Source organism: Phaethon lepturus, unplaced genomic scaffold (genome assembly GCF_000687285.1).
Source record: "Phaethon lepturus isolate BGI_N335 unplaced genomic scaffold, ASM68728v1 scaffold55352, whole genome shotgun sequence".
Lineage (NCBI taxonomy): Eukaryota > Metazoa > Chordata > Aves > Phaethontiformes > Phaethontidae > Phaethon > Phaethon lepturus.
Genome location: NW_010526625.1, coordinates 1 through 27,242, shown reverse-complemented (window position 1 = coordinate 27,242; position 27,242 = coordinate 1). Strand labels below are relative to the sequence as shown.

General features: G+C 36.9%; 1 protein-coding gene across 1 annotated transcript; it reads left to right on the top strand.

Moving 5' to 3' along the window:
• LOC104614794 (otogelin-like) lies at positions 1-25,648 on the top strand (the record flags this gene model as incomplete). The annotated part of the gene is made up of 23 exons (XM_010283111.1): positions 1-118; positions 824-903; positions 1,322-3,188; positions 3,450-3,958; positions 4,880-5,151; positions 5,791-5,959; positions 6,950-7,086; positions 8,322-8,411; positions 8,794-8,977; positions 11,688-11,908; positions 12,851-12,989; positions 14,945-15,139; positions 16,006-16,218; positions 16,978-17,082; positions 17,583-17,693; positions 18,930-19,031; positions 19,489-19,587; positions 20,572-20,612; positions 21,669-21,744; positions 22,691-22,869; positions 23,647-23,751; positions 24,190-24,309; positions 25,603-25,648. Coding segments are annotated over 23 exons (5,178 nt in total), but the record flags the coding sequence as incomplete, so codon positions are not given.
• Between the last annotated feature and the right edge of the window lie 1,594 nt (positions 25,649-27,242).

The following is a 27,242-nucleotide window of genomic DNA, read 5'->3' as shown; positions in this document are numbered from 1 at the left end:
ATGTTAAATTTCAATTTCTATCCCATTCTGCATGTGAATGGCATTATGATGTCTGTACAAGCCCTTGTTTCAAGACATGCAGGGACCCTTTGGGAAAAAACTGTCAGGCAGTACCAAAGTAAGTATCTCTATTTCCATGGAAAGGTATGTAATTTGGGTAATATGCAGCATAATAAGAATATGATGGACCAGATGTAGGCTCAGTATAGCGGGACTGTGTTCTTATATAAGGAGGTCAGAGAAGGAGAAAAGAAACAGAATAAAACCTGCTGTGGCAGCTACATGAAAGTGACATTTCAGTTGTTAGGTAAGTATTGTCAGATTCTGGAATGACTAGTATATTTGTAACTTTCCAGCTGGAGGTGTGTGTAGTAAAGCATTAATAAAGAGAGGTGATTACAAGTTTATTTCAAGTAGTTGTGCCCCTCCTTTTTCATTATGACATTATAACAGCTGTATCTGTCCTTGCCTTTTCCTTCCAATTGGAGTTTGTGCTAAGTCTGGTAAAACTGGTATTTGCATTTTGATGTGCAAAAATGTTTGGCATTTCAAGCAATAGCATTTACTATTGAACCTGTGACCATTCATTTCAAAGGCTGAGTATCACAGAGTTCAGCTTAGATCAGAGTTTAGCTTAGATCTGAGTGAGAATGGAAGACATGGCAATGACATTTTGAAGGAGTATACTGAGATGATGAGATTTAGATAGAACAAGACTGTCTACTTAAAAATACTTTATAACTAAATTGTGTTTTTTCTAAAATTAAATGCTTAATCCAGAAGATACTCTTCAACTAGTTAATGCTAACTGTTTTTCTTTTAGAGTGGAAGGATGCATCCCTGCCTGTCCTCTCAATATGTTGCTGGATGAAATCACTCAAAGATGCGTGTATTTTGAAGACTGTATGTTTGAAAATATATATATATATTGTGAATGATACTTAGTTTATTAATTTCTTAGGTCTTTAGTCAAATTTTCAAGTATTGGTGCTTAAATTTGTGTTAACTATGACCTTAGTTCTATGAATCTTGAGCTCACTGGACATACAATTTAGTTAAAATAATTTCACTCCTCAAAAATGTGAGACAAATTTAAACTAAGAAGGATGTTCTCACTTCATCGAAGAGTAACATTAGATGCGGAGCAAATGATTTAATTAATTTATTTTTTAATTTGTCTATAAATTTTAGAAGTTTAAAGGCAGTTGAAAAGCTCAGAGTTATATGAGTTAACATAACTTCCTTCTAGCTCTGCTAGCTTCATGACTATAATTATTCATAAATTTCAGACTGCTATTTACTTGTGTCTGTCTGATTTCAGGCATTGAACCTGCAGATGATAGTACACCTTTGCCACCCAGCATTCAAACACCAGCAGTTTCACACGTAACATCAAGTACAAGCTTGTCAGTGATCAGTAAAGCTGTAACTTCATTTCCTGTACCTGAAGCAAAGGGCATAGAAACAACACTTGCTTCAAAACTGCAACTCACTGCAGCTACAGGGAAAACTGAATTTTCAGATGTTTCATTTAATACAACACTTCCAACCATAACTTCATCACCAAATATTTCTTTGCAGTCAACAGAAATGACATCTGGGAAAACCACAACAGCAGTGTCCAGGACAGCAAAATCTAGTGTAAGCTTGTCTTCTCCTGTTTACTTTTCTCCATTGTTTCCATCTACTCTCAGTTCAGTAACTTCCACAAAGATACAACCAATCAGTAGTGGTTCCACTAAACTATTGAGGGCTACAAAACCTCAGACAGTAACTGCTACACATGCAGTGACTACAAGCACAGAAGCGGAAAGCAAACCAATTTCTACTTTTATTTTTACTGGGACACCACTTATACTTAGAACAACAGAATTACCAGTCAAAACTAAAATAATGGAAATATCAGAAATAGCCACAGGAGCACTTCCCACAAAAGAAGCACAAGTAAAACCAGAAGGACCTGCAACATTTACACCCAGTTCATTTGAATCAGTAACAGAAAAAACTACTGCATATCTGCCCCAGTTTTCCATACCACAACGTCTAGGCATGCCTTCATATACACCACTAGTAAACCTAACAGGAGCTTTAGAGGGGACAAAAATAAGTGTAGGACAGTCTTTCACCGCAGTAGCCAATGTTACAGTAACATCGTTTTCTCCTGTGATCACTACTTCATCTTTGTTAAAACTGGTGTCTTCAGCAACAACAAAAGCAGCAATTGTTTTAACTGAACAAACTACATTTTCACCAACATCCACACCACCTATTTCATTAGGAAAGGCAGTTACAGAACCTCCTATTGAAATGGTTCAACACCTGACTCGTACTGCAGAGGTACCTTTTACTACAACTCTAGGTCCAAAGACAACTCTGCAAACTCAAGAGACACCAACAGAAACAACTCTATCATTTACAACTCATAAAAAGGAAACTCCCAAAACAACATCGCATTTGGAGTATACGTCAAGTTCCTATTTCCCTCCGTATTCACTACATTCCAGCTCTACAACTGAAAAACCCATCACTCTTTCTACAAAGAGACCTTCAATGTCTGTTCCTACTCCTGCTTCTCCAGCTTCAGCTGAATTAAAAAAAACATTTAAAACTGTTTCAACTACAGGATATCCCTCATACATAGTTCTAAACACAACAGGGTTCCTGACTACATTATACACTAAATATCCTGTTGTGGCGACAACTGTCAGAGCGACACCTTTGTCTGAGGTAACATCCAAAATAACATCCCCTTTTAAATTAGCAGCAAAGTCAACTTTGTTTTCTGGAAAAACATCTACCGAATACAAGTCAACTCTACTTTCAAGTACAGTGAAGACAAGCACTTCAGCATATTTGGATAATGTTACCGCATCAGCAGTGAAAACCTCTATCCCATCAAAAGAAATCACCAGGGTTCCTTTCGTAGCTACAGAAAGAGAGTCAGCTCAACGAACATCCGTCACTGGATCTCTGCTTACTCTCCTTAGTGGAACTGAAACCACATTGTTGACAACACAGCCTGATAAATCACAAGTGGAAAGAATTATTAGCATCTCTACTAGAAAGCCATCTGCTTTCCCTTTTTCACCATCAAGTTCTCTAATGTCTTCAAACATTTCTCTTCCTTCACTACCCTCATATGGAAAAGAAGTATCAGTGACAGCTGTCAGTCCCATGCATACATCCCATGAAACGATCACTTTATATCCAAGAACGACTATAGCAAAATCTATGTTACCAACAGAGAAGACCTCTCCAGTTCTGACTTTCTCTACTTTATCCACTGTAATAGAACAATCAAGCCCAGTAACAACAGTATCACATGATAAATTGCCAGGCAAAGCCATTTTAAATATCACTTATGCCACATTCTCACCATCCTCTGAATTCAGCAGTCAGCTCATAACAACCAAAAAAGTAACGACAGAGGAATCAACTCTCTCCCCTTCTGTTGTACTTCCAGTAACAAAGTCTTACACTTTCTCCACCTCTCTGTATCTATCAGATAAATCAGTTTCTTCAACTTCTTTAACACAAATGATACCAGAAGTAACCACCACACCAAAATATCCAGTAGAAACTAAAATAGTTTCTACAGCATTGAAATCTACAGTCCAGAGTATAACAAATACAGTAAAACTTACAGCAGCAGCAGCTCAGCCATCCTTTCCTCCATCTTCAGTAGGCCCCTTCTCTTGGCAGACATCTTCAGGGGACAAACTTTCAGGACAGACCACAAAGACCATGGTTATACCACATTTTTCTACTTGGAAGGCTATGGAACTTGGTTGTCAGACTTCTGAGCCTTCATGGACAAGGCAAAGCAGTACCCCAATTTACCAATATCCTCCAGAAACTCTAACAAAATCCACTGGTCAGCCACAACGTGTCTTTAGCACAACTGAAGCTACAGTAGAATTGACTTCCTCATACCCCTTAATCACCGTACTACCTGAAGGCATTCATTCAAGTATATTGCTTACCTCTGTAGGTCCTACACAAGTTATTTTGCCAACTGAAAAAGAGTTGCATTTAACTGATTCAGTCACACAGCCATATGTATCAAGAACTACTTCTGTTTTGGAGTCTGCAGTCCCAACCAGAACAGCAGCTGACTTGATTTTTGGTACCAGGATTCTCCCTTCCTCACCAGAAGTTCTTGCAGCTTCCTCCTCTTTAGCAACAATTAAAAAAGAAGCATTTCCTTCATTTTCCACACAAGAGGCAGGTACTGGTCTAAAATTCACACAGCAGGCCTCGTTTACTGAATCACTTGATTCAAGTCAAACACTTGAAACAACTACAGCTTCACCAGAATCTAAGTCAACCTCTTCATCAGTTTTGTTATCAGAAACAACAGAAATTCCCATTGTGGTGGGGAGTGGGCCATCCACATCGACGAGCAAAAGTGGTACAGAGAGAACTGCAGTGTTGCCTAAGCAAGTCATTTCAACCACTGCCTACAGTTCCACGTTTCTAGCAAGTACAATGTTGCTGGCTATGGCCCATTCATCAGCTGCAGCTTCAGTCTCTTCAGTGATGAGCAGTACTGGGCAGAATTTTAGTACTGTATCAGCAGCTTCAGACAAAGCAGAAGCAGTAACAGAATCCATCACGAGCTCTGTGAAGCCCACCTATTTTTCTCTTACTTCAGAAGCAAAAGGAGCTGTGCCCTTTGATACAGTAAAATCTGAAGAGCCAGAATTGACAACAGAAATCCAAGCTGTCCATACTCAAGATGTTCCTGTTACTCCAGAAGCACCTCCGACATTTTACTCTCCATATTTCACAAACACAACTGCAGTTCCTTCTAATGTAAGTGTATCAGTACCATCCACTATACGTTCATCCTCTGAACCAAAACCTTTTTCTTCTATAGCTGTGTCATTGATGAGTACTACTCAAACTTCAAAACCTGAACTATCACCTGAGGTGCAAACACCTTCTGTGAGTTCACCGCTAATGATGTCTGACCATCCAAATGACACAACAGCTCCATCAGTTTCCTCATTTGCCTATTTATCTACCAAACCACTTCATGGCTTGATTACAACATTTTCAGATAGACTGGCAACAGCTGAAGTAGTATCAGGAGCCACAGCATCAGCTTTTATGCTGCCTAGAGAAACAGCAACTCTTCAAACTTGTACAGTGAGTAACGAAATATTTATCTGTTTGGTTTTGAATGTGTCTTGGTTACTTTTACACACTGATAAAAAAAATTTGAGAGACTCACTTTGATCTTTAGCGTTTAAAATATCTGTATCAAACAAGGAGCTCTATTATTTTCTCAGTTATATCTGAAACTTGGGATGCTTTCCTTGTGCATAATGGTTTTTGTGCTATAATACACTATGTTTCAGGCCTCAGTTTTCTGAGTGTGACTGTTACAAGAATTTTTTTTTTTTTGACAAAATACAGTGCTTCATATTGTTCAATGGCAGTTTTTTGGCACGTTGCCCTCCTTAAATTACATCTTTCCAGAAGTCCCTGTTATTACTCCTATTTATGCCCTTCCATACTTTTCCTTCTCAATTTCTTTTAATGTAAAGGTAAAAATTCAATAATGCTGTTCTCTGCTTTACAACAGGGCAGTGGTTTTAAACTGTCCTCAGAATGGTCAGGTTTTCAAAGGTGCTCTTCACTTGTAGCTTCTCTCAGTGTCACAGCGATTCATAAGTATTCTGTAATGGAAGAATGTGAGTCCCGGTTTTGAGCAAATACTCTGCAATATTGTGATACTAGCTTGGTAAGAATGGTAACCTGTATCTTTTATTAAATATGCCTTAGCCAATCACAGAGAATGAGTGCATAAAACACATCTGCTTGGATGGACAGCTGATACAAGTTAATAAGTCGCAGAACTGCCCATACAACACAACTCAACCTAGCTGTGGAGTTTTAGGATTTGCTACTCAAATGAATGGTGACAGATGCTGCCCGAAGTGGGAATGTGCATGTAAGTTTTAATTATGCAGTACTTTTGAAGTGAATTTAGGTAACAATTTAATGCACGTGTAAGAAGGCTAAGAACAGATACTTCTATACTATGGCCTTGAAATAGAACATGCATATTGTACAGGTTTCTCAGATTGCCTAATGCAGTTTATAATTCTAGTTCTATATCCAGGGAAATGAAATCAAAATGCTCCTTTAATGTAGGCTATTCCTGTTACCTAGCTTTAGGTATCTGCAGTGGACATGTCTGGGTCTTACTTAGACCCATCTTGTCTTCTGTCTAAGAAGAGCACACCTAGTCAATATAGTCAGTGGATTTTTTGGTTCATTTTGTATCTACTTCTCTAGACTCTTGATAACTAGCTCTGTTAAAAATTTGGGGACTCTGGAAGCATAGCTGTACTGTAGTCACTCCCATCAATTATCTAGAACTGGGCAGGAAGAATCCAAAGCTTAAAGAAATTCAATTTAATCTGTAATAGCAAAGAAAGGACGCAGAGAGAAGCAATGCAAATTTCTGCTTATGCTCTAGAGTTTGAAATAACTAGGAGTAGAACTCCAAGCCCTTTGAAACACAAAAGCTTTAGCAATAAGATCGGGAAGAAGGAAGGTTTTCATGTGAGCTCCTGCCTTAAGAACAAGACCAAAAGGGGGCTAAGGATCTGGCATGATCCACTGTCATTCATGTTTTTTGCTAGCTTGGGGTTTGTAAAAATTGCAAACCTTTGCTGGCAAGAACTGTAAGAAGATAACTGATTGCAGAGGTGTTCAGGTTGTCCCACTGAAATATGCAGGATTTGACTCTGCTGTCCGTTCACAGAGATGCAACAGTATCAATTTTAGCTGAATATGTGTGCTGCATATTTGAAACTCTAGTAAGCTAGTTAATCTTATAAAAGTTATTGTATGTTTTATCTTCATTTTTTGTACTATTTACAGAAATTCTAAAATAAGTTAGAAAAAACATTTAATTTCTTTTTATTTTTTGTAGGTCGTTGCACAATTTTCTCTGATCTGAGCATTGTAACCTATGATGGAAACCATTTGGCTTTATTCAAAGAAGCATCTTACGTTGTTAGTCAAACTCAGGATGAAACTATAACCATCCATGTCATTGACTGTAAAACGGTAACTAACATTTATCATCTAACAAACGGTGTTCAGTTGCTAATAAGATGTATCTTAAAAGAAAGGGCATAGTAATACTACATAGTTGCGGTTAATTACTCACTTCTCTCTAATATCTATGAATTGCACTTAAACTTTTTGACATTTGTGAATTGTATAGCATTTAATCACCTGACTGTATATGCAGAGTTCCTTCTGAAACAGCTGGAAGGTGAGAGGCAGGTCCCTCTTGTCTTACTATATGTGTGGTGAGAGATTAAATGGATAAATATTTATTAGTCATTTCTGTGAATGCCATCACATAATAAGTACCACTATAGTGTACCAGTGTACCACCAGTGTATTTCAGTGCATGATTTTTAACTATGTTCATATGGAGAAATTTGCAGTGGAAACACCAATCTTCAGAGCCAGAAAAGGCTGTAGGATTGTCAGACTAAATTAGACCACCCTGTGCATTCCAGGTCTCTGACAGGGGTAAATACTCGTTTCAGAGAAGGAAGAGAGAAACCCTAATGGGTATCCTGCCTAATGGGTAGTGTAGTTTGGCTTTATGTCATGAAAAGATAAATTTGTCATAAGCCTTTACAAAGCTCTTTACACTCCAGTCTCTTCTATGAAAGCTAGATAATTTTGATGTCCATATAAATGTCCATCACAAAGTTTGGTCCCTATTAGTACCTTATGGAAGTTAATTCCAGAAGCTCAATATGATTGATATGAAAAAGGAGATCTGTTTATGACTTTCAGATTTGTTTTTCTTTTGTATTCAGTGCTTTTTGTTTTGTTTAGCACCTTGTAGCTCAGGAAGTATGCATGTATTTCTGATCTATTACTTCTGTACTGTACATGTATCATATCGATTCGTCATTCCCAGTCTCCTCCTTGCTCACCTTGAGATATGCAGTTCATATCTTTCGGTGTCCAAACAGCTAGTCTGCCATATTTTTTTCCTGAAAACCTTTATTTCTGCTGTAATTTCAAGATCAGGTGATACAACATAGTTGCTGAACACAATGAGATCATAATATTTTGTTTGTTTATTTTACAAGAATGGTATCCAGATCAACTTTGTAGTCCAGGCTGGAAACTGCAATCAGCAGCAGTTTTCCCACCTTAAAAATATATTCCCTCAAAATCCTTAATGCCCCAGTACCTAAAAACAATAAGCAGCTAATGTATAAAGATTTTGCTCAGCGTGACTATGGTTGATGTAGTTTTTGCTTTCTTCACAGAGTAATTCAAATTCAACTTCTTTGTGCCTGGCGATGTTGAATCTAACCTATGTATCAAACGAAATTATTATCAATCGTTTAAGTAGAAAAGTAAGTATTTTGGGGTTTGTTTTTGTTTGCCTTTTAGAAATAGCATCGTACTCTGTAATCAACTGCCTCCTCATGTGGATACTGAATATTAGAGTAGGACACAATAGGTCATATAATACATTGTTCCAACTTTGTAATTCAGTAAATTGCTTGTAAATTCAAGGAGTCAAACCGTGATACAAGGACAGTTAATGAGGTAAGTCACAGAGCAAGGCACATAAACTTAGTCTCTTTAGTACCTATATTATCTCTGTGGAGGCGAGCCTGACTTCTTTTGCAATTAATTATGGGTTTGATTCCTAAGCTGTTGAGAATCTGGCCTTACTTCTTCTACCTACAGCAGTTGGTACTTGATGTTTAACCTCTTTTCTCTGTGTATTAGATAACAGTAAATTCAAGATTTGCTTGGCCTACTGTTAGAAAATATGGATACAAAGTCAAGGATTCAGGCTTCAAGTATGCAGTTGAGACACCAACAAAAATCAGAATTCAGTGGTTTCACAACACAGGTGTGATGATTATTGAGTTTAATAGTACCAGAGAACCAAGAGCTTTGGGATTATGTGGTAAGTATAAAGTAGAGCAAGAAATAAAGGCATTCAGATGCTTTGCTAGGGAGGCACATTTTCCTAATTATATAAACTGTCTTTTGCAGGATCTGGCCAAAAAGTTATTGCAGATCATGGCAAAGTTTAAGATACTATGAAAATTAAATCATTATTAATTTTGTTAATTGTTGAAATGATATTTGATACCTACCCATGTAATCACTTTCTACCCATAGTGTTGCATCTGACTGTAATGTGTTTGAATCACAGGCATGATTGCTGTAACCAAACACAAATATGTAAGACAGGTATAAATCCATAATGTCAAATAAGGTCATTTAAAGATTCAGTATTTGATATCCATCTGACAGGAAGTGATATGTGCTATTTTCAGTTTCTAAAGGTCAGAATTCACAGGAAATGTTAACTTGAGACAACTAATCTTAGTTTATATGTTGGAAGAAATAGTTCAGAGGGAATTTCTTAGTAGTATTGGGTTGAATAACCATCATGTTGCACTCTGTTAGGTCTGCTTAGTATTTTCACCTAGTTTCTTTTTTTCTAAAAAGCATAGCCTTGAATAAGCTGTTGGTGCTATAGCTTTTGCAAGAATGTATTTGTTGATGTAAATCCCCACTGGGACACCTGAATCTGTAAATTTATCTGCTGTAAATTGGAGCTGGAAAGAAGGGTTACAGAGTTCATGTAATTACAGTGGATATCTTTCCAGTTTCAGAAAGGGCAAATGCCTGTAGCTCAGTATCAAATACCAGTGATAGCTCAGTCCAGTTCCAAGTCCTGCAGACAGTAATGTGCTTCTCACAAAGGAACAGAATTTGAATTTACTGCCATTTTGAAATTGGATTGTTATCTGTAATTTGCCCTAACTTTTGTTTTCAAAACAAAATCATTGTTGCTCTGTTTGGCTAATTGTTTAATTGTTTAATTGTAATTAGATCAAACAGAAACAAGAAAGTGAAGACTATTTTTCATCAAGTTATACTGAAAGTCTCTTTTGCCTTTACCTGTTTGATTACTGTCATAGGGAGAACTGGGAACATTACGTTCCTGGTGTACAGGTGCTTTAACTCGATGATGACACATTTCTGTGGATGGTGTTCCAAGTATACAACTTCTTCAGAAAATGTGCTGTATTTGTCTGGTATTCATCTTTGACTGGCATTCTCTGTATAGATCTGCCTGCACAATGCTGTCTGATGCAACTTCCCAGAGCCTACTTTAAATGAGCTGGTTGTACTACATCTTTTCAGGATAAATTAGTCTACCCTGATCGCCTGTGCTTTCTGTGTTTGCTTCTTGTATTTGAGTTTTCTGATGTCTTTTGGCTGAACTGCAGTATTGGTAGATCCCCATTTCTCAGCTTCGTGGAAATGATAAACCTGAAAGAACTGTCACAGTTTTGTAGCACCAAGCATCTGTGTCAGACAACAGTGGCTTTTACAGTGGAAGGATTGGGCAAGCGTGGCAACTGGTGGAGAGCTGGTGTGGGAAGGGAGCATGAACATCTCGATATCAAAACTGGCGAAGGAGAGTGCAGGCATGTCAGTTTTAGCTGCAACCAGATCCCACCAAGCCAAATGTGAAACCCTAGTTTTGCTGTGTTAAGTCTCCTTGTCAATGTGTAAGAGAAGTAGTGGAAAAAGATATCCCAGACACGACAGCAATTCTTTGAAGTCTCTGAGAACCATCAGGTACTTCCTATTTGTGTTGCATAGACTCACAACCTCAAAAAGTTCAACCAGAAACATTTTTGGTCAAATAATGGTTACATTTTCAAAAGCTGTTTTACTCACTGAATGCCTATTGCTGTACCACTGATTGTCAATGGCTTGCTCACAACATCAAGAATTGGTGAAAAATAGTAAAACAGATCAGATCTGTAGAAAAGGGTTAAATCCACAAATAGTTTTTGAACAGATAAATATTTAGAATTGCTATGCAAGGTTGTGGAGACATCACAAAAAAAAAAAGATTCTAGAAGCCTGATACAAAAGTCTCAGAAATTGTGATTAGGAAAAAAGAATGGAGGACTGATCCGTCATTCTGCTTTTTTGTACCTGCTGACTCTTAAAGGACCTTCCAGAGGAGTCTACTGTAATACTTGGATGTTCTATGCTGACCAAAGTCACTCTTCAGGTGTCACATTCCTTTTCAAAATTGCCAGCTACCTTAGTTGAAGCAGAAACAAATGTGGTGCTGCCTAGAAGTGCGAAAAGCTGCACTTTTGTGGTAGCACTTAAGCCAATAGATGCTTAAGACTTCTCCAAAGCATAGGTAGAATAGCACAGTATTTATGAAGTACAGTGTCAGATAAACTTCTCGGCATTTTATGGGAATTTCCTTTGCTGATAACATTTACGGTTTTCATCTGTTGCTATACATAGAGGTGCTTTGTAACCTTTTTCAAAATACATTTTTATTTAGTGCTTTGTGCAACTGAGGGGTGAAGTTTGTGTGCCATAGCTGGGCTTTCTGAACAGTTCTTTGATATGCAATAGATTTCCATTCATAGATGCATCTTTACTTTTGCTTAATTTTTCTGTATTTTGATGCTACCAGAGACTTTCTACATCTGTTGTGGGTTGTGATATTGTCATGTTAGATAAGTTTTTTAAAAGCTGTTTACTTGTTTGAATATGCCACTTCAAACATACTTCAGAATGAAATATACTGTGTTAACCTGCTTTTTTCTTCTGGTAATACACAGGTTTTTGTGATAGAAGCTTGGAAAATGACCTGATGCTGCCCAACAGGACAGTTTTAAGCAAAAGCAATGCTCCATCGACTTTTATAGACAGCTGGCAAGTGCCAGACACGTTAAAGTATGTTGGAGAAGACAGGCATCAGGAAACTAATTGCTCAGTCACGGACTGCTCAGAGTGCTTAAGAATGGTGTTGAACCAGACCTTCAGCAGCTGTCATCCTTATGTATGTTAACTATTTCGGAAGCTTACATTTTGAGAGAGATGCAGTGCTGATATAATTTTGTATACTTGATAATTTCATCACTGTGAAACTACATGTAACCACATCTGTGGAATGAGATATATACTTTTTTGTATCTACAGTTGCAAGGTAAAAATAATTGAAGAGTGTGGCAGCTTCATAGGAGAGTTGCAATAAGCAACTAACACTTTCAGAATTCATAATACATCTTTCTTAGTTTTCACAATACCATCTAATTTATGAATCAGTCCCTGCTAATTCAGTTGTATCAATATGATATAGAGGAAAGTAAAATAAAATAGTCTTAGGATTTAATCCTTAAAATGCTTAGTCCTTAAGTATTCAGTAATTTAACAAGTTCCAAATCGCAATAGGTAATCTGAGAGCCTACATGCTCAAAGGCTTTAGAGATGGGGAATTCCAGCTTGGAGAGATGAGAGGCTAGAACAGACCATTTAAAGCAAACCGAAAGCAAATAACAAACTCACAGTGTGCGAATAATGAATTTATTTGTGCATACATGAGTACATTTACCATTTCAGCTTGTGTATGTTGTTGAGTTTGATGAAGATGAGGCCAAAAATAAACAAAAATATAGAGGTAAGGAAGAACAAGGAGCAATTAGTAATTATGACTTCTGTTGGAAAAACTGTATTAGCTCTTGCCATGGCACTTGTAAGAGATTAAACTGAAAAATGTAAGAATGTCTTATATTTTTTCAACATTCGGGAAGCCTTACTTTTACATACTTGTCGAGTCTTTTTGTGTACCAGTGAATACCAATGAAGGCTGGTGGCCTCTTGCTTACTGTGAACCAAGAACATTAGCTTCATTGTTTGTAGCTAATATTTAAATAGGTCAATCTTTTTCCTACTTAGTAGGGTCTCTATGAAGGTGCAATATTTTTTATTTTTTCTTTGTTAGGTTCCACCTGAGCTGTTCTGTGATATATGGGTTCAAGACACTGAGTACATTCAAAATCCATGCATTTCGCTAGCTGCCTATGTGGCAATGTGCAACAAATTTAATATTTGTATAGAATGGAGGAGCTCTGATTACTGCCGTAAGTATTCTACATGTATGTGTGTACCTCTGGTGTTCACAGAGCCAAAATTTGCTTAATAAAAGAGTTACTGTAAGTTGAAAATACTAGTGCTCCTTGAGTCCTCACATACTTTGGAAGTCATCATTGAGATAATAAATTCAACATTTTTGTTGTTGATACAGTTCAAAGCAGTGTGCAAAAGGAATTAAGATCATTATAGCCATTTCACGGATGGAAAAGCTAAGCTAATGAACTTTGCTCAGAAGCCTACCTCTGGCTTATAATATACCTAACTGTAGAAGTCAAATGCACTCACAATGTAGTGTTTATTTCTCTTAGCCACTTTCCACTGATAAAACCAAAACACAACACAATTGGTTGTGGAAAAGAGGAAGCCACAGAGAGAGAGTTCTGTGGTACTTTGAATTGGTAATGCCTGCTTGATGCTGCTCCAGAAAGCTGTGTCTTTGGAGAAGGGGTTAGAGAAATGAAACACCTTTGAGATTAGATGGAAAGTAAGGAGTAAAACCTGAGAGCTAGAGTATCCTGGCAGAAAACATCTCCCATAGCAACATAGTAAAACAGTGTCAATGATCACCTATGCAGTAATGACATAGTGAGGTCTGTAGTTTCAGTGCTTGAAAAGGGAAAGATTTATTGATGAAGCATCATCCCTCAAAATAAGAGAACTCACTGTAAATAGAAATCATAAGTGATGTCTTTTTTCAAAGTGATTTAAGGTGGGTACATGTGTACAGGCTTCATGCAGGCATGTCATGCAAATAATAGTCATGGAATCTGAAGCTTAAAAACAGTCAATTAAAAAAAATCTTCATTTTGTATGGATTTTACTCGCAAATAACTGTTTAAAAAAAGATCTTACAAAGTAGATCTGTAAATATAGTTATGTATTCCATCCATTGTGAAGGGCCACATCACTTTCTTGCTTTTATACTACGATGACCTCTGGTGGTGCATGCCTAGCAAGGAAGAACCATGAAATTACATCTGGATATGCTGTAGACTGATTTTTTTAAAGCCTGAGTTCCTCTGCTTACAGGGCTCTAAGAGCTATTTCCTGTGGGGTATTATGGCTATTTTCAGTTGTGAGGAGCTGAATAAAATCAACTCTCCCAGTTAATCTTTAAAAGTCTAAACTGGAACCTTCTTCATTTTTGAACAGACAGTCCCTTTGCGAACTCATTACCACGATTCCAGGTGATCTTGCTGTATGATTTAGGTATTATTACATGATGAGGATCATATATTTTGGTAGTTCACAGAACCACACTGTTGCCATTTGTAGTCATTCTCTGTTTGCCATATTTAAGCAGCTTTAATCACCATTTTGAACCGATGAGAGATCATGTTAAGTTTTCAACAGCAGAAGGTAAAATGAGATGCTTTTTTGGTCTGTTCCTGCATGCATCCATAACATGCCAATGAATTTACATTAGTAGTATAAAGAATGTTAAATTTAACTGTGTTCATTGACTTAAAAATCACACACACATACAAGAGATTCATTAATGTGGATATCTATTAAATATTGTCTTTACATACATATCTTTGTCATTGACAAAGCTTTGCTTTTAGTAATCACTGCATTTTCTTTAGCCACTGGAAAGTACTCAGAATGATTCAGAACACTGTGTTATTCATCTGTGTAGTATTTGCAAGTGTTTTGGAATTTTAAATTACTTCAACACTGTTGCATGGTTTGATATCTTTACTGCCAAAATGCACACTGAAGCCTGATGAAAATGTTACTACAGAAGAGAAGTGTTCGCAACTTCCTTTTGTTTGAATTTGTCATGCAGAAGGTAATTGGTTTGTAACGGTGTTTTAGGTTGGTAGATCCTACTGAACCAGTAAGCACAGGAAGTTGACAAGAAGATAATAATGTCTTCTTTTAGGTACTGCTTCATGTGATTACAACTTCAGAATGAGTGATTTGTTTATTTCTGTCCTAGCCTTCCCCTGCTCTGAAAACTTCTCCTATCAGGCTTGTATAGCTGCCTGTGAGGTTGCAGATAGTTGTCAGAATAACGAGGTTGCTTCCCTGGACTCGGACTCCTGCTTAGTGTTGACAGAAGGCTGTGTCTGTACTGGAGGGACCATCCTTCACCGAGCTCACACTGCTGTCTGTATTCCTGAAGAAAAATGTGGTATGTTTGGATGTGGTTTTCTTCTTTATTATCTGCAAGTTAGTGGTCAGATACTACATTAGTAGTAGGTTGAGTTCCAGCTTGGTGTTGTGTGGGTTTTGCTTATGTCATTCAGTTGAGGACTCTTAGGTATTCAGTAAACATTAACTGTCCAGGTGAGCAAACAGGGAATGTCCTTGTGACATGCAGTTTTGCTCACCTCTGAGCTGAAGGATGCTTTTCAAAATGGAAGTTTTACTTATGTTTATGCATTTTACTATTCTGTTAGTCTTGGCCTCCTTTTCATCTAGCCCTTTGCCAAGGGGTCCAACCTATTGATACTAAATGGCATTCAAAAGATATGCAGCAACAGTTAATTACACATTTTGAATAGTAAGTGTACATGTCCTATGTCCTTTCTGCCAGCACTGATACTTATTTTCATTACAGTTCTGCCTGAGAACACCAAATTGTGGACCAATACTGAACACTAACAACACAAACCAGAAAGATGCAGTTTATTATAAATCATATTACGTAAAGCACTCTAAATTAATAATAATTTTGCTCTGTGTGAAACATAAAATTAACTTTGTTTCAGCTCACTGCTTTAAAAGCAAAGGATTGGATTGGGATTTTCAGTGACTAGCCTTGCAGTGGAGACACAAAGTGGAAGCCCTGATCCTCTGTAGTGAATTGAGTGTCTCGCTTTCCCATACAAACTCACTCTCAGACTGTCTCCTCTTTCACTTTTTTATGGGGTGATGGGGATAGGTGATGCCTTTAAAACTCTGGGATTTTTATACTTCATAGTTCTCACTTGCTGTGGAAGAAAATGATGCTCAAAATTTGAAGTAAAAAGGAATTACTTCTATTTTCTGATCTAGCTTGTACGGACAGCTCAGGAGCACCTCATGCAGTAGGTGAGGTCTGGAAAACTTCTTTGAATGGATGCTGTATGCAAAAATGTGTTGACAGTGAGACCATTATTCCAGTGGAGTACAACTGTTCAGATATTCACAATTTAGACTGTCAGCGATTTGCAGAAGTGGCCTTGCTTGTTCCTGGTGATGAGACATGTTGTCCTCAGAAGATCTGTAGTAAGTATTCCTTAATGATTATGACCACTGCCCACTGGAATATGCAGATATCCTTTCTCTGTGGTTTGTTTTCCTGTTACATATCCTACTTTTGAAGTGAATGGAAATTACTTTTGTTTGACTTTACAGATTATGTAGAAAACGGTAGAAACTTCGTACTTATTTGACTCAATATCCAGTAGGTTTTGGGGTAGAGGAAGTGGACAAGGGCTATAAAGACTGAAATAGCTCTGTGTTTATTTGGACATGAATTGTGTTTCTCTCAGCTGTACAGGCTACTGATTTATTTTTAATATTCAAATACAAATAAATGATATAACTAATTACTAGGAAAAAAGATCAGCTGATTGATTATCTGATTTACAAAGTGAGCAGTAAAAAAAGAATATAAAAGCTTTTTTTTTTTAAATCCTTATTTAGCTTAGAAAGTCCATCTTTAAAAAGAAATCACAAGCTATTTTCATGTTCTGACCACCTGGGATGATGTCGGGGTATGTTTTCCACAGGATATTTTTTTCTAATTCTCCCAAGGACTCAGCTCTACTATAACTTTGCCTCCATGGAGAGTGTTGCAAATGCCGGACACTTCTGAATATTGCCTCAGGTTTTTTTGCTAGTTTGTTGTGGTTTTCATATGTGTGGTGTTTGGAGATTTGGGGTATCAAACTTGTAAATACTGTTTGCCACTGCTCCATTCGACTTATAAATGCATAAGATAGTTTAGAAGGGTTTTTTTTTTCCTTTTCCTTTATATAACAGTTTGTAATCAGAGCCTCTGTGAACGCCTAATGCCTGAGTGTAATGGGTTGGAAAAGCTGGTCACTTACTACAATGAAGAATCCTGTTGTCCCAACTACATTTGCGGTAGGTTTCTTTTGAAAAAGTAAAAAAGTTCACCCTGTAAAAGGCATTCGGTAAACTAAATACATCAACTTAGAAGCAAAAGGGTATTTACTGTAGATACCATTGTTAGTATGGCCGTTTACAAAATTCTTTCTCATCTAAAAGCTCAGGTTTGGTCTGTGCTTCTATTTGAGCAGATGTAATGATGGAAGAGTCTTGTGTGATGCCCCATCCCTGGAAATATTCAAGGTCAGGTTGGATGAGGCTCTGAGCAACCTGCTCTAGTGGAAGATGTCCCTGCTCACTGCAGGGGGGTTGAACTAGATGACCTTTAAAGGTCCCTTCTAACCCAAAGATTGTATGATTCTGTGAATGTGTCTTTGATCTCTTGCGAAACAAGGTAAAAGTTTTTCTAAAGTGTCTTGTAGTATTTCTCTGCTCCACACTGCCATTTCTTAGGGATAACAAAGGAGGAATGCTATACTTTGTATAAAGAAATACATCTGTTGTACTTTTTTCAGAATGTGATCCAGCAAAATGTGAACCAATGGAGCAGATGCCAAGCTGTCAAGATGATCAAACATTAGTTGCTGCTCAAGTGGAGAATACCTGCTGCATTTCGTATATATGTGGTACACTATCCTGTCTGGTTGAGACTAAATGTGTTTTTGCATATGCAATGGTGTCTACTATTATTTTTCCTATTACGGCTCTTTGTACTTCCTTTAGCTCTCCCAACATAGTAAGGCTCGAAAGTAGTTAAAAAACTGGGCATTAAAGTTTACAAAATGTAAGAAATAGCAACAACCATGAAGAGTCACAGAACAGCTTTGTGCAACTGAGTAGTATTCTTGGGTCCATGTAGAGGAGTGGTGGTGGAGTGTATGGATGAGGGAGCTGAGTGTTTTTTGAGAGACTGTCCATGTATGGTGATTGGACTAGCTGTATGAATGTTTTATCTGAAAGAAGACTGAAGCTACATATGCTCTTGCTCCCTATATCCTGTTGTATCAGCTAAGGCCCATCTTATTCAATGGTAAATATCCCATATGAGTATTTACGCAAATTTTTTTGGTTCTTTTGGGATTTGGCCTGTAATGACTCAATTCAATAATAAAATTGCTTTTTTTGGCATTAGTATAGGAGTTCTGATGTTACCATACAGGTGTTTTCTGTATGATAATAATGTGATAATGAAGTCCTGTTGAATTTACTCTATTTTTGTACATAGATATCTATGAATCAAAGGCCTAGTTGACTTGATTAGCTCTTCTATTTGCAAAAATTTGAGCAGTAATAGAAAACTTGAATTACACTTCCATTATTTACAGTAATCAGGGGGTCACTTTGTTCATGTGATAGCAATGTGCTGTGTTTGGCTCTTCTTGCTATCGCACAGCAGCCTTCTGTCTCTTTTTTGATATACTGAGTCTTTGCACTGTACATATCGAAAAGTACCTATTGTGGGGTTCTTATGTGTTCAAGTGGGAGGATAACACCTGGGATCACAGGAGATGCCCTTTACTGGGGATCAAAGGTCCTATAATTTGGGCAGAGGTGCATTCCTGAAAACAGCAGGGTGGCTTGGTAGGAGAGAAAATCTGGCAAAATTTTTGATAACAGAAAGGAAGAGAAAATCCTGTTTGTTGTGATCTGACTCACAAACAATGTATTCATTCTTTATAGCAGGGGACAAAGAAAAGGCAAGCTGCACTGAAAATTAGCCTCTTCTATAGGGACTATAAGGAATGAATGCAGAGTATCTCTGTTCTCGTTCATATGCGTCTGTGACAAACTTACAGGCATGTTTCCTAGGCAGTAGTGAAATTTCTTCTGATGCTTTAGATTTAAATAATTGTTTTCTCCAGCATGCGGGGCTTGCTCTGATCAAATACCCAAATGTCAAGAAGGAGAAGTCCTTATTGTGGATGACAACACTACAGAGAGATGTTGTCCTACATACCAATGTAGTAAGTTTGACTTGATTTTGGTATTTTAAGTGATTGAGACCATGTCAAATTTTGTAGTATGGATGTTCAGTGCCAAAAATGGTGGATTAGAAATACAGCTCCACTTGTGCATATAAGCAAGCTATCATCTGTAGTCCTGAACAAATAATCTTTACTTTTAAAATATCATGTGCCTAAAGCATTATCTGAATATCTGTAGCATGGAGACAAGTGAGTAATTTCAGGCCCTAAATTCTGGAGTTTTAAACTGTTTTAAATATTTGCCTAGAGTAGTTGTTCTCCACACTACTATTACCTAATGGCTAATGATTAAATTTCAATTATTAGTCTTTTCAAGTAAAGGTATAATAAAAGGTATTTATTATGAATAAGTAATTTACTATCTCAAGATTGATATTTCTGTTCATCAAAATATGACAACCTTGTGTTTATCAGACTTTTTTTTCCTTAATTTTAGACTGTGAAATATATCGTTGTCCTGAATTCAAATGTATGCTGGGCATGTCTTTGGTGGAGGTATGGAGCCCAGAGAAGTGCTGCCCCTTTCGGACATGTGGTAAAATGACTGATTTTCATTTTAGTTGTCTTAGGCAATAAGACACTGACAAGAGCTTTGGCCTCTTGGGTTTAAGTCTGGTTTCAGCCAGCTATACCATTGTGATCTACTCGTGAACAAATGATATAGAAATGTCATCTCATGATACAGAACTTCTTAATCTGCCTGGTTTGTTTTTTCTTGCTTCACAAGGGTGATAGCATACTGTAGAATTTGCCTGTCCAAACTGGGTGTCTTATCTTGAAAATTTTGTAAGAGTTAGTAAATTATTTATGGCTTTAAAAAAAAAAAAAAAGGCTAGGTTCACAGGTCAGGAATTTGCCAGTTTGCAAAGACAGTAGTGTATCATAGGACAAGGGTTAATGGTTTTAAACTGAAAGAGGGTAAATTTAGATTAGATATAAGGAAGAAATTCTTCACTATGAGGGTGGTGAGACAGTAGAACAGGTTGCCTAGAGAAGTTGTGGATGCCCCATCCGTGGAAGTGTTCAAGGCCAGGTTGGATGGGGCTTTGAGCAACGTGGTCTGGTGGAAGGTGTCCCTGCCCATGCAGGGGGGTTGTAACTAGATAATCTTTAAGGTCCCTTCCAATCCAAACCATTCTGTGATTCTATGATCATACATCTCTTTGTGATGCCTTAAATGCAATTCTCCATCCTTTATATTGATTGTAATGATTATCATCACTGCAAGGAGGCTAGCAGCTAGAATGATTGTCTTTTTTTTTTAATGTGTTCAGGTGGACTGCAGTTGATACAGTACTGTAAATTGTAGTAAGTAAAGCTGGTCGTAGAAGCTGATATTAGTTTTCAAGATGGAATAGAAATCAAACACAATTCTGGAATTCCCAGATGGGTGTATTTCAAAAACCAGCAGAACTTCTTTACTGATGATTTGTAAATCTGGAATTTCTGTTCTCTCTGCTCTGTTTTAAGCAAATGGCATATTCTAAACTATTGTTTCTGTTACCATATTTTGTTTTAGAATGTGCATGCGAAACCATTCCCAAACCTCAGTGCAAACTGGTATGAAATTAATCTTCTTTGTCAGTATTCTTTTATTAATTTCTTAATAAATCTATCAGTATATGATCTTTTTATCAGTGAAATATGAAATGCCATGTCATTCTCTTCTTTTAAAAATTGTTTTACAAGAAGATAAATCTATTTTTAAGAAGCCAGTTAAGTTTAAATATCTTGCAGAATAAAATGGCTGTATAGCATTGATATTTCTGAAGTTTTTTATGACCATATTCTGCCCTGAAGTATTTGTAGAGTGGAACTGCTTTCATGTACCCCAGGATAAATTTTTGGTTTTTAATTGTCAGTACCAAATGCTGTACAGCATCAGTGTTTTGTTAATAATATTTGTTATAGTGAATCTGTTAAAATATATCATGCACTCAGATGGCTGACTAAGCAGAAATTTTAAACTGTGTTTAATTGTGGATTGTTCTGCCTTACAAAAGTGCTTATTAGCATTACTGGGTTAGGTTCTCAGTCAGTACTGGGTATGCTTTGATTTTGCTTGTCATTATTTTATCAAGAAAATAATATTGCAATGGGAATAACTTATAAAAATTTTAATTTGGAGTCCTAGGAAGGGAGAAAAATCTTAAAATCTTAAAAAATCTTAAAACTGGGAGAAAAATCTTATGCATACATATAAACAATAAGGGTCAAAATTAAAAAGTACATCTGTGCTATTGTAATACTATCTATATTCATTAACTTATTCCATGAAAGAATACACTCCACACTGCACGGACATTTCTGTACAAAGGCAAGCCACTGCATTTCATTGTTTGCCTGCCTTAGTCTTTTTCTGTCCTAAATGTCTGCTGTACTGACACCAACAACCATTCCTGTTTTTCAGGTGTAAAAAAAAAATTCCCGTTTGTTTATTATTATGAAATTAAATGTCCCTATGGGTGATGAAAGTGGCTTTGAATAGGTTTCTAGGAGCAAGAGATACTGCTACTCAAATCCTGAAGGAAAGGTGTTTAAAAGAAAAAGATCATACAGATAAGAAAACACTGTCATTTCACTTCTCTTTTTTTTTTTCTCCTTTTGTACACTTAGGGGCAGAAACTTCAGATAGATGAACAGTTTCAGAACAGTACAGAAAATATCTGTAACTGTGTTAAGTACAAATGTGGTAAGTCAGAAATTAATTTAATTCAAAGCAATACGGTAAAATAAGGTAAATTAGGAATTATAAATTGGATATTCACTTTGAACATGGTGCTGAGGAGGAAAGAATTGACTGACATAATTCACAAATAGTGTAAGAAAAGGGAAGAAAATAGGACCCCTCACTAAATATTTAGTTGATTATGGCCTGTCCTTGTATTCTGTTAGTTCCTGCAGCAGGAGATCTGTGCAGGGAAATAGCAGGCAGTTTCGGGAAAGTTGGGTGGTGGTCACTAAGCAGCCTGCATATTGGTGAGCAGGAGTAAGGACTCCAGCAAGCAACTAACACGCACACAACAATGTCCACATAAAGAAAAGTCCCGCTAACGCATGATGGGACTACTCCAGGAGCTGGTAGACATGATTATGTGCTTTACAAGATCAAGGATAGCATTCAGCACCATGCAAATTCATCTTAGAGCATGCCCAACAGCATCTGGGAAAACTTGGGGAAAAAATAATTCCTGTGGGGCACCCAGTGGGCCAATAGAGTTGGGATTGTCCTTGCCTAGATTTCTACAATAAAGATATATACTTCTGAGCTAATTATCTGCACCCTCAGGAATCAGTTGGGAGAAATAGACATTTCTCACGTACATTTCTTATCCTGAAGTAGACTTATAAAATAAATCAGTTGAAGAAGCCTGCACTGTCATTTTGGTAGTGCAGCTAATACAATATTATATATTTATTTAGATTTCATGCATGGTTATATTTGAAATAATTTGGTGATTGTAGTGAAGTATTAGACTACTATTAACAGTTTATATTTGAAAATCTGACCCGTAATTCTTAAAGAGGTAGAGTAGCTTTTCCTGTTCCTGTTCTACTGTTTGAAACATTTTTTAACAGACTTTTGATACCAAGCTGATTGTCCTGAACATGCTGTTTATTTTTGTGTTTACTTGTAGTAAGAGACAAAGTTTGCCTGAGTAATGAGAGAGGTGTGCTGCTTCCTGGACAGACAATCATGGAACACAGTGCAGATGGCATTTGCCATGTTTCTTATTGTACAAATGTGATTGATCCCTCCACTAAATACTACCAAATAAACGTGTCTTCAATAGACTGTGCTGTCAAGTGCAAAGCTGTAAGAGATTCAGAATTTTGGACATGTATATTGTGACTGGTGGTCTTAATTACATTTTGTTGGAGTTTGTTGAGTAGATTACTGTCATGGGAACAATATCAAGAGAGTAACTTGAGTTCTCCATCTAATGATATGCTACTGCTGTTATGATAGAAGTTTATAAAAGTTTGACTCCCTTCACTGTTTTCTCCCCCATGTAAATCTCATACAAACTAATGTGTATAGCATACTGCCACCTTGCAACCCTGTGTATCTTTAGCTGCTATTATGCAGGTGGAAATTCCTGTCAGACATTAGCTCAATTAGAATTGGGAAGAGAATAATTATAAATAGAAGATGAATTCTAAATGTGGTGAAATCAGGTTTAAAAAATAAGCAAATGATAGCTTGTCTTTTGACAGAGTATAATACATTACCATGGGAATATTACCTAGATTACTTTTTCTAATTATGTACTTACTTGATGTCTAATGTGTAAAAAGTCAAAATTTCAGTGGTTCCTGAAGTAAGCTGTCAAACTCATATTTGAAAAAGCTAGAAAGACCAGTTCATTCTCTGAGTTGGAACTTCTCCCCATTTAGTTAAATTAAGGTCAAAGGTATTTTATAAAAGCTTCATGAATGTACAGTGTGTACAAATGTAAGCTCTGTGATTTTGAGAGTTATTTAAAAACCATCCCTCAAATCAGATACCTGAAAAAAACCTCACCATTACAATAGTAAAATGTCAAGCTGCAAGATGGTCTCATACAAGGAGTAATCTATTTAATTTTGGCAGAACCAAGTCTATCAGCCTCCAAAAGATTTAACAAATTGCTGTGGAAGCTGTAAGAACTTGTCTTGTCTCTACACTTTCAGAAATGGCACAGTTTCCAATTTTAAGGTAAGTTTATGCATGTCTTATTCCCTCAAAACATTTAAAGTAAACAAAAAAATTATGAGATACTACATACACATTGCCATAAAAAATGTGCAAGGAGCAGCTTTATTTGTCCAGATACTAGGAATCATTTTGCATGTACACAACATTAATTTCTTGGAGAGTCAATCATGTAGCTGTCTATAAAGATTAAGGGATTTTGATGTATCGGAGAATTATTGTCAACTTTACTATTTTAGAACCTGCTTAGCATTATATATTTAGTGGACTTTTAAGTTCTGTACTTAAACAGAACTTTAACATGTGTCTAAATTATATTTTGCTGTAAGTACTACTTTTCACTCAGACAAGATCACATTCAATGGAATTGTATTAAAAATACTTATAATACTGGTTTTGATGAGTTGCAGAGTAAAGATTCTGTTTTACAATTTTTAACAGCCTGGTACTGTTTGGATTTCAAACTGCATCAGATATGAATGCACTAACACAGCAATAGGACCAGTTCTGGTTTCCTCTTCAGTTGGCTGCCCACCCTTTAATGAAACTGAATGTGTGAAGGTCAGTGTTCAATGTGTTGTTTGTGTTCCAGCTATGATTTATGTTTGCATGAAAAGATTAACACTGACAAAAAACGATTTTACCTCAAGAAGGGAGAAATTATAAATTCTTGCAATGCCTGCATTTTTTCCCAGACGTTTGAAGGTGAAAAGCTCTAACTAGACACATAGAGTGTGTCACCAGACTGGCCAGTTACACAGCTGGAGACACCTCTTCTTATTCTCAGAATATTTTTTTTTTTTCATAGAGGCTTGTAATATCAAACTAGTCCTCATACAGCTATCTGAACTTGGATGCTTTTTCTGGGTTGGACTTCTCCTTTCTAACCGATTTTCTGCATAAAGCAGTTTCATTCATCACAGTTGTCAAAAACATTGAAGAAAAGGAAAGATTGTCTGAATATCAGGAAAGTATTTTCTACAGTGAGACATAAGGTTTTTTGAACTAGTTTTGCAGAAGCAAAAGCTCTCCTTGAATTTGCAAAATGAGATTAGACTAAGTGCCAGGAAAGGTATGCAGGGAGCAATCTCATATTGCTGTCTGTAATTCTACATTTACACGTGGATGGGGGGATACTCTCCTGAATGAATGATGGCACACCGGCAGGGAACAGTCCGAAAGGAACTAGATGGCTGCAGTTCTTCCTCACAGATAACAATGGATTGGCTCTTCAGAGAGAGTCTCAGTTACACAGCTGATGAAAAGCCTTTTGCTGCTCTAAGCAAACTAAAAAAGTTAAGGTAGAAAGATAGATCATCATGGCTTGAGATACTGAGGTAGACATCAAAAATTGAACTCTCCTTTTAAGGTAATCCTGAGAGCGCTTTTAAAAAAGTTGCGACTATTCTTCCCACAGTGCTCTGGGGAGTGCTTCATGCTACAGCAGTGAAGGCAGCCATGACTCTCCACCATGGGAAGTGGGTGGCTTCTCATTTAGATGAGATTTCTTCCTGCTTTGATTTCAGAATCAGGTTTTTGTGATTGTCAGTATGGCCGCTACAAGAAGTCAGAATTTACTCTAAGTAACAGATGATGGAGTCAGACTTAACACAGTGATTCGCTCTCCAAATGTGGCATTTTAATAGCTGGTGATACCTAGTGGCATTCAGCGACAACCACTTAATACCAAGTTAGATCATTTACAGCCAAGCCTTCATCCATTGACCAGTGCTGCATTTGCCTGAATAATGTTGTAGAGCTTTATCTGGAAGATATTTCTAATAGTGCAGATCTATGGGAATAAATGTTTGAAAAGAATAAATTTTTTTTCCTCTTTATTTCTCTCTTGGTCAGGTTGGAGGCTATGTTGTACCATTCTTAGAAGGATGCTGCAAAACCTGTAAGTGATTAATGACACTTCCTGCCTCACAATTCTGTCTGATTTCTTGTTAGATTAGAAATTAGGTTGGTTCTTTCCTGCATGAAAGCTTGATTCACTGATCTCAAAGGCTGTGCTTTTCCCGGTTTTACTCGTATGAATACCGGTGAAACTAGTGGAGTTAAATCAGAAGGAAGTAGTTTAACATTGAAGGGATTTACTCCACTGACAGTGATTGTGGCTGGCCAAGTCACTAAAATTGCTACCTTGAGTATTTTGTAGATCTTGTGTAAAACTCCTCAAAATATTAGTTACTGCATTTAGTATAATAAAAAGTACTGTGTTTTGGAAGGCACCTTAAAACATGCTTCATCTATGTTCATATCATCATATTTGGTAAAAATGAAGATTGATCTATACAGTTTGTAAGTTAATGCTGTAAATAATTAACTGGTTGTAATATAGTCTTAGGTTCTATCAATAGACATAATTCAGAAGCTTTCAGGCAGTACCTCTTATAAGAACTTAAAATTTAAAAATACCCCCTTACTTGATTACCAAGATGTGTCTTGACATTTATGAGAGCTAATAAAGGTTCTCTGGGAAAAATAAAATAATTTTCTACTGAATAGATTCCAAATGTGCTAATTCTTAATATAAATCAAGAGCTAAGTACATTGATTTTCTTAACACACTGGTACATAGCTGAAACATTTTGGTGGATTTTGTGAAGAATTTAGCCTAAGGCAGATACCTAACCTGAAGAATCTAATCTCAAATACTTGAAGTTGACAATGTTACAAGCAATGGAAAAGGAGATTTTTATACTGGGCAGTATCGGATTATCTTTAAAAAGGTGCAAAAATGTCACTTCATTTGCATAAGTGGCTGGAATAGTTACCTAAAAGCTAAAGATAGTAGGAGATAGTGTGCGAGAGAGCTGGAGAAAAATGCAGGTATTTCCTGCTGGGTGGGACGGGACTTGAACAATCATGACTACCAGATATGGTACCACGTGAACAGTTACTGCAGTGGGATGTTTGTTGCCAACTGGGAGGTACCTTTTGGTGTTATTCATTATGTATTACATTTTGTAGTACAAAAGGTATTGAAACTGTGGAAGATTGATCTGCTTTTTTCCTACTCCTGATCACTGTAAGGGAATGGTAATATCTCTTCATGTTTTTTTCAGTCTGATGGACCTGTGTTTGTCCTAGTTCTGTAGCCGATTCTCCATAGGCTCTTTGAGATAAGTTTTTGATTATCTGACATTACCCTTCAATGCCTTAGCAGCCATTTCTGGCAGAAGATCTTGCTAGTATACTTAGAGAAAGATCATAACCACACTCTTAAATAATTAAGACAAAAGTAAGTTACCAATCTGGGGCATGCATCAGAAAGTAAAATTAAACCCTTGAAAACTCCACTTACTTCTGAGATGCGTTCACAAGTAGATTCATACAGTTTTGATTTCACACCTGTTTATAGACAACATAGTACCTCTATGACTCATGTAATTCATTCTGACTCTGAACAAATCTGGCATGAGAGCAGTTACTCAACTGTAACTGTGTGAGACGTTTTATGAGAATCACAGAATCACTAAGGTTGGAAA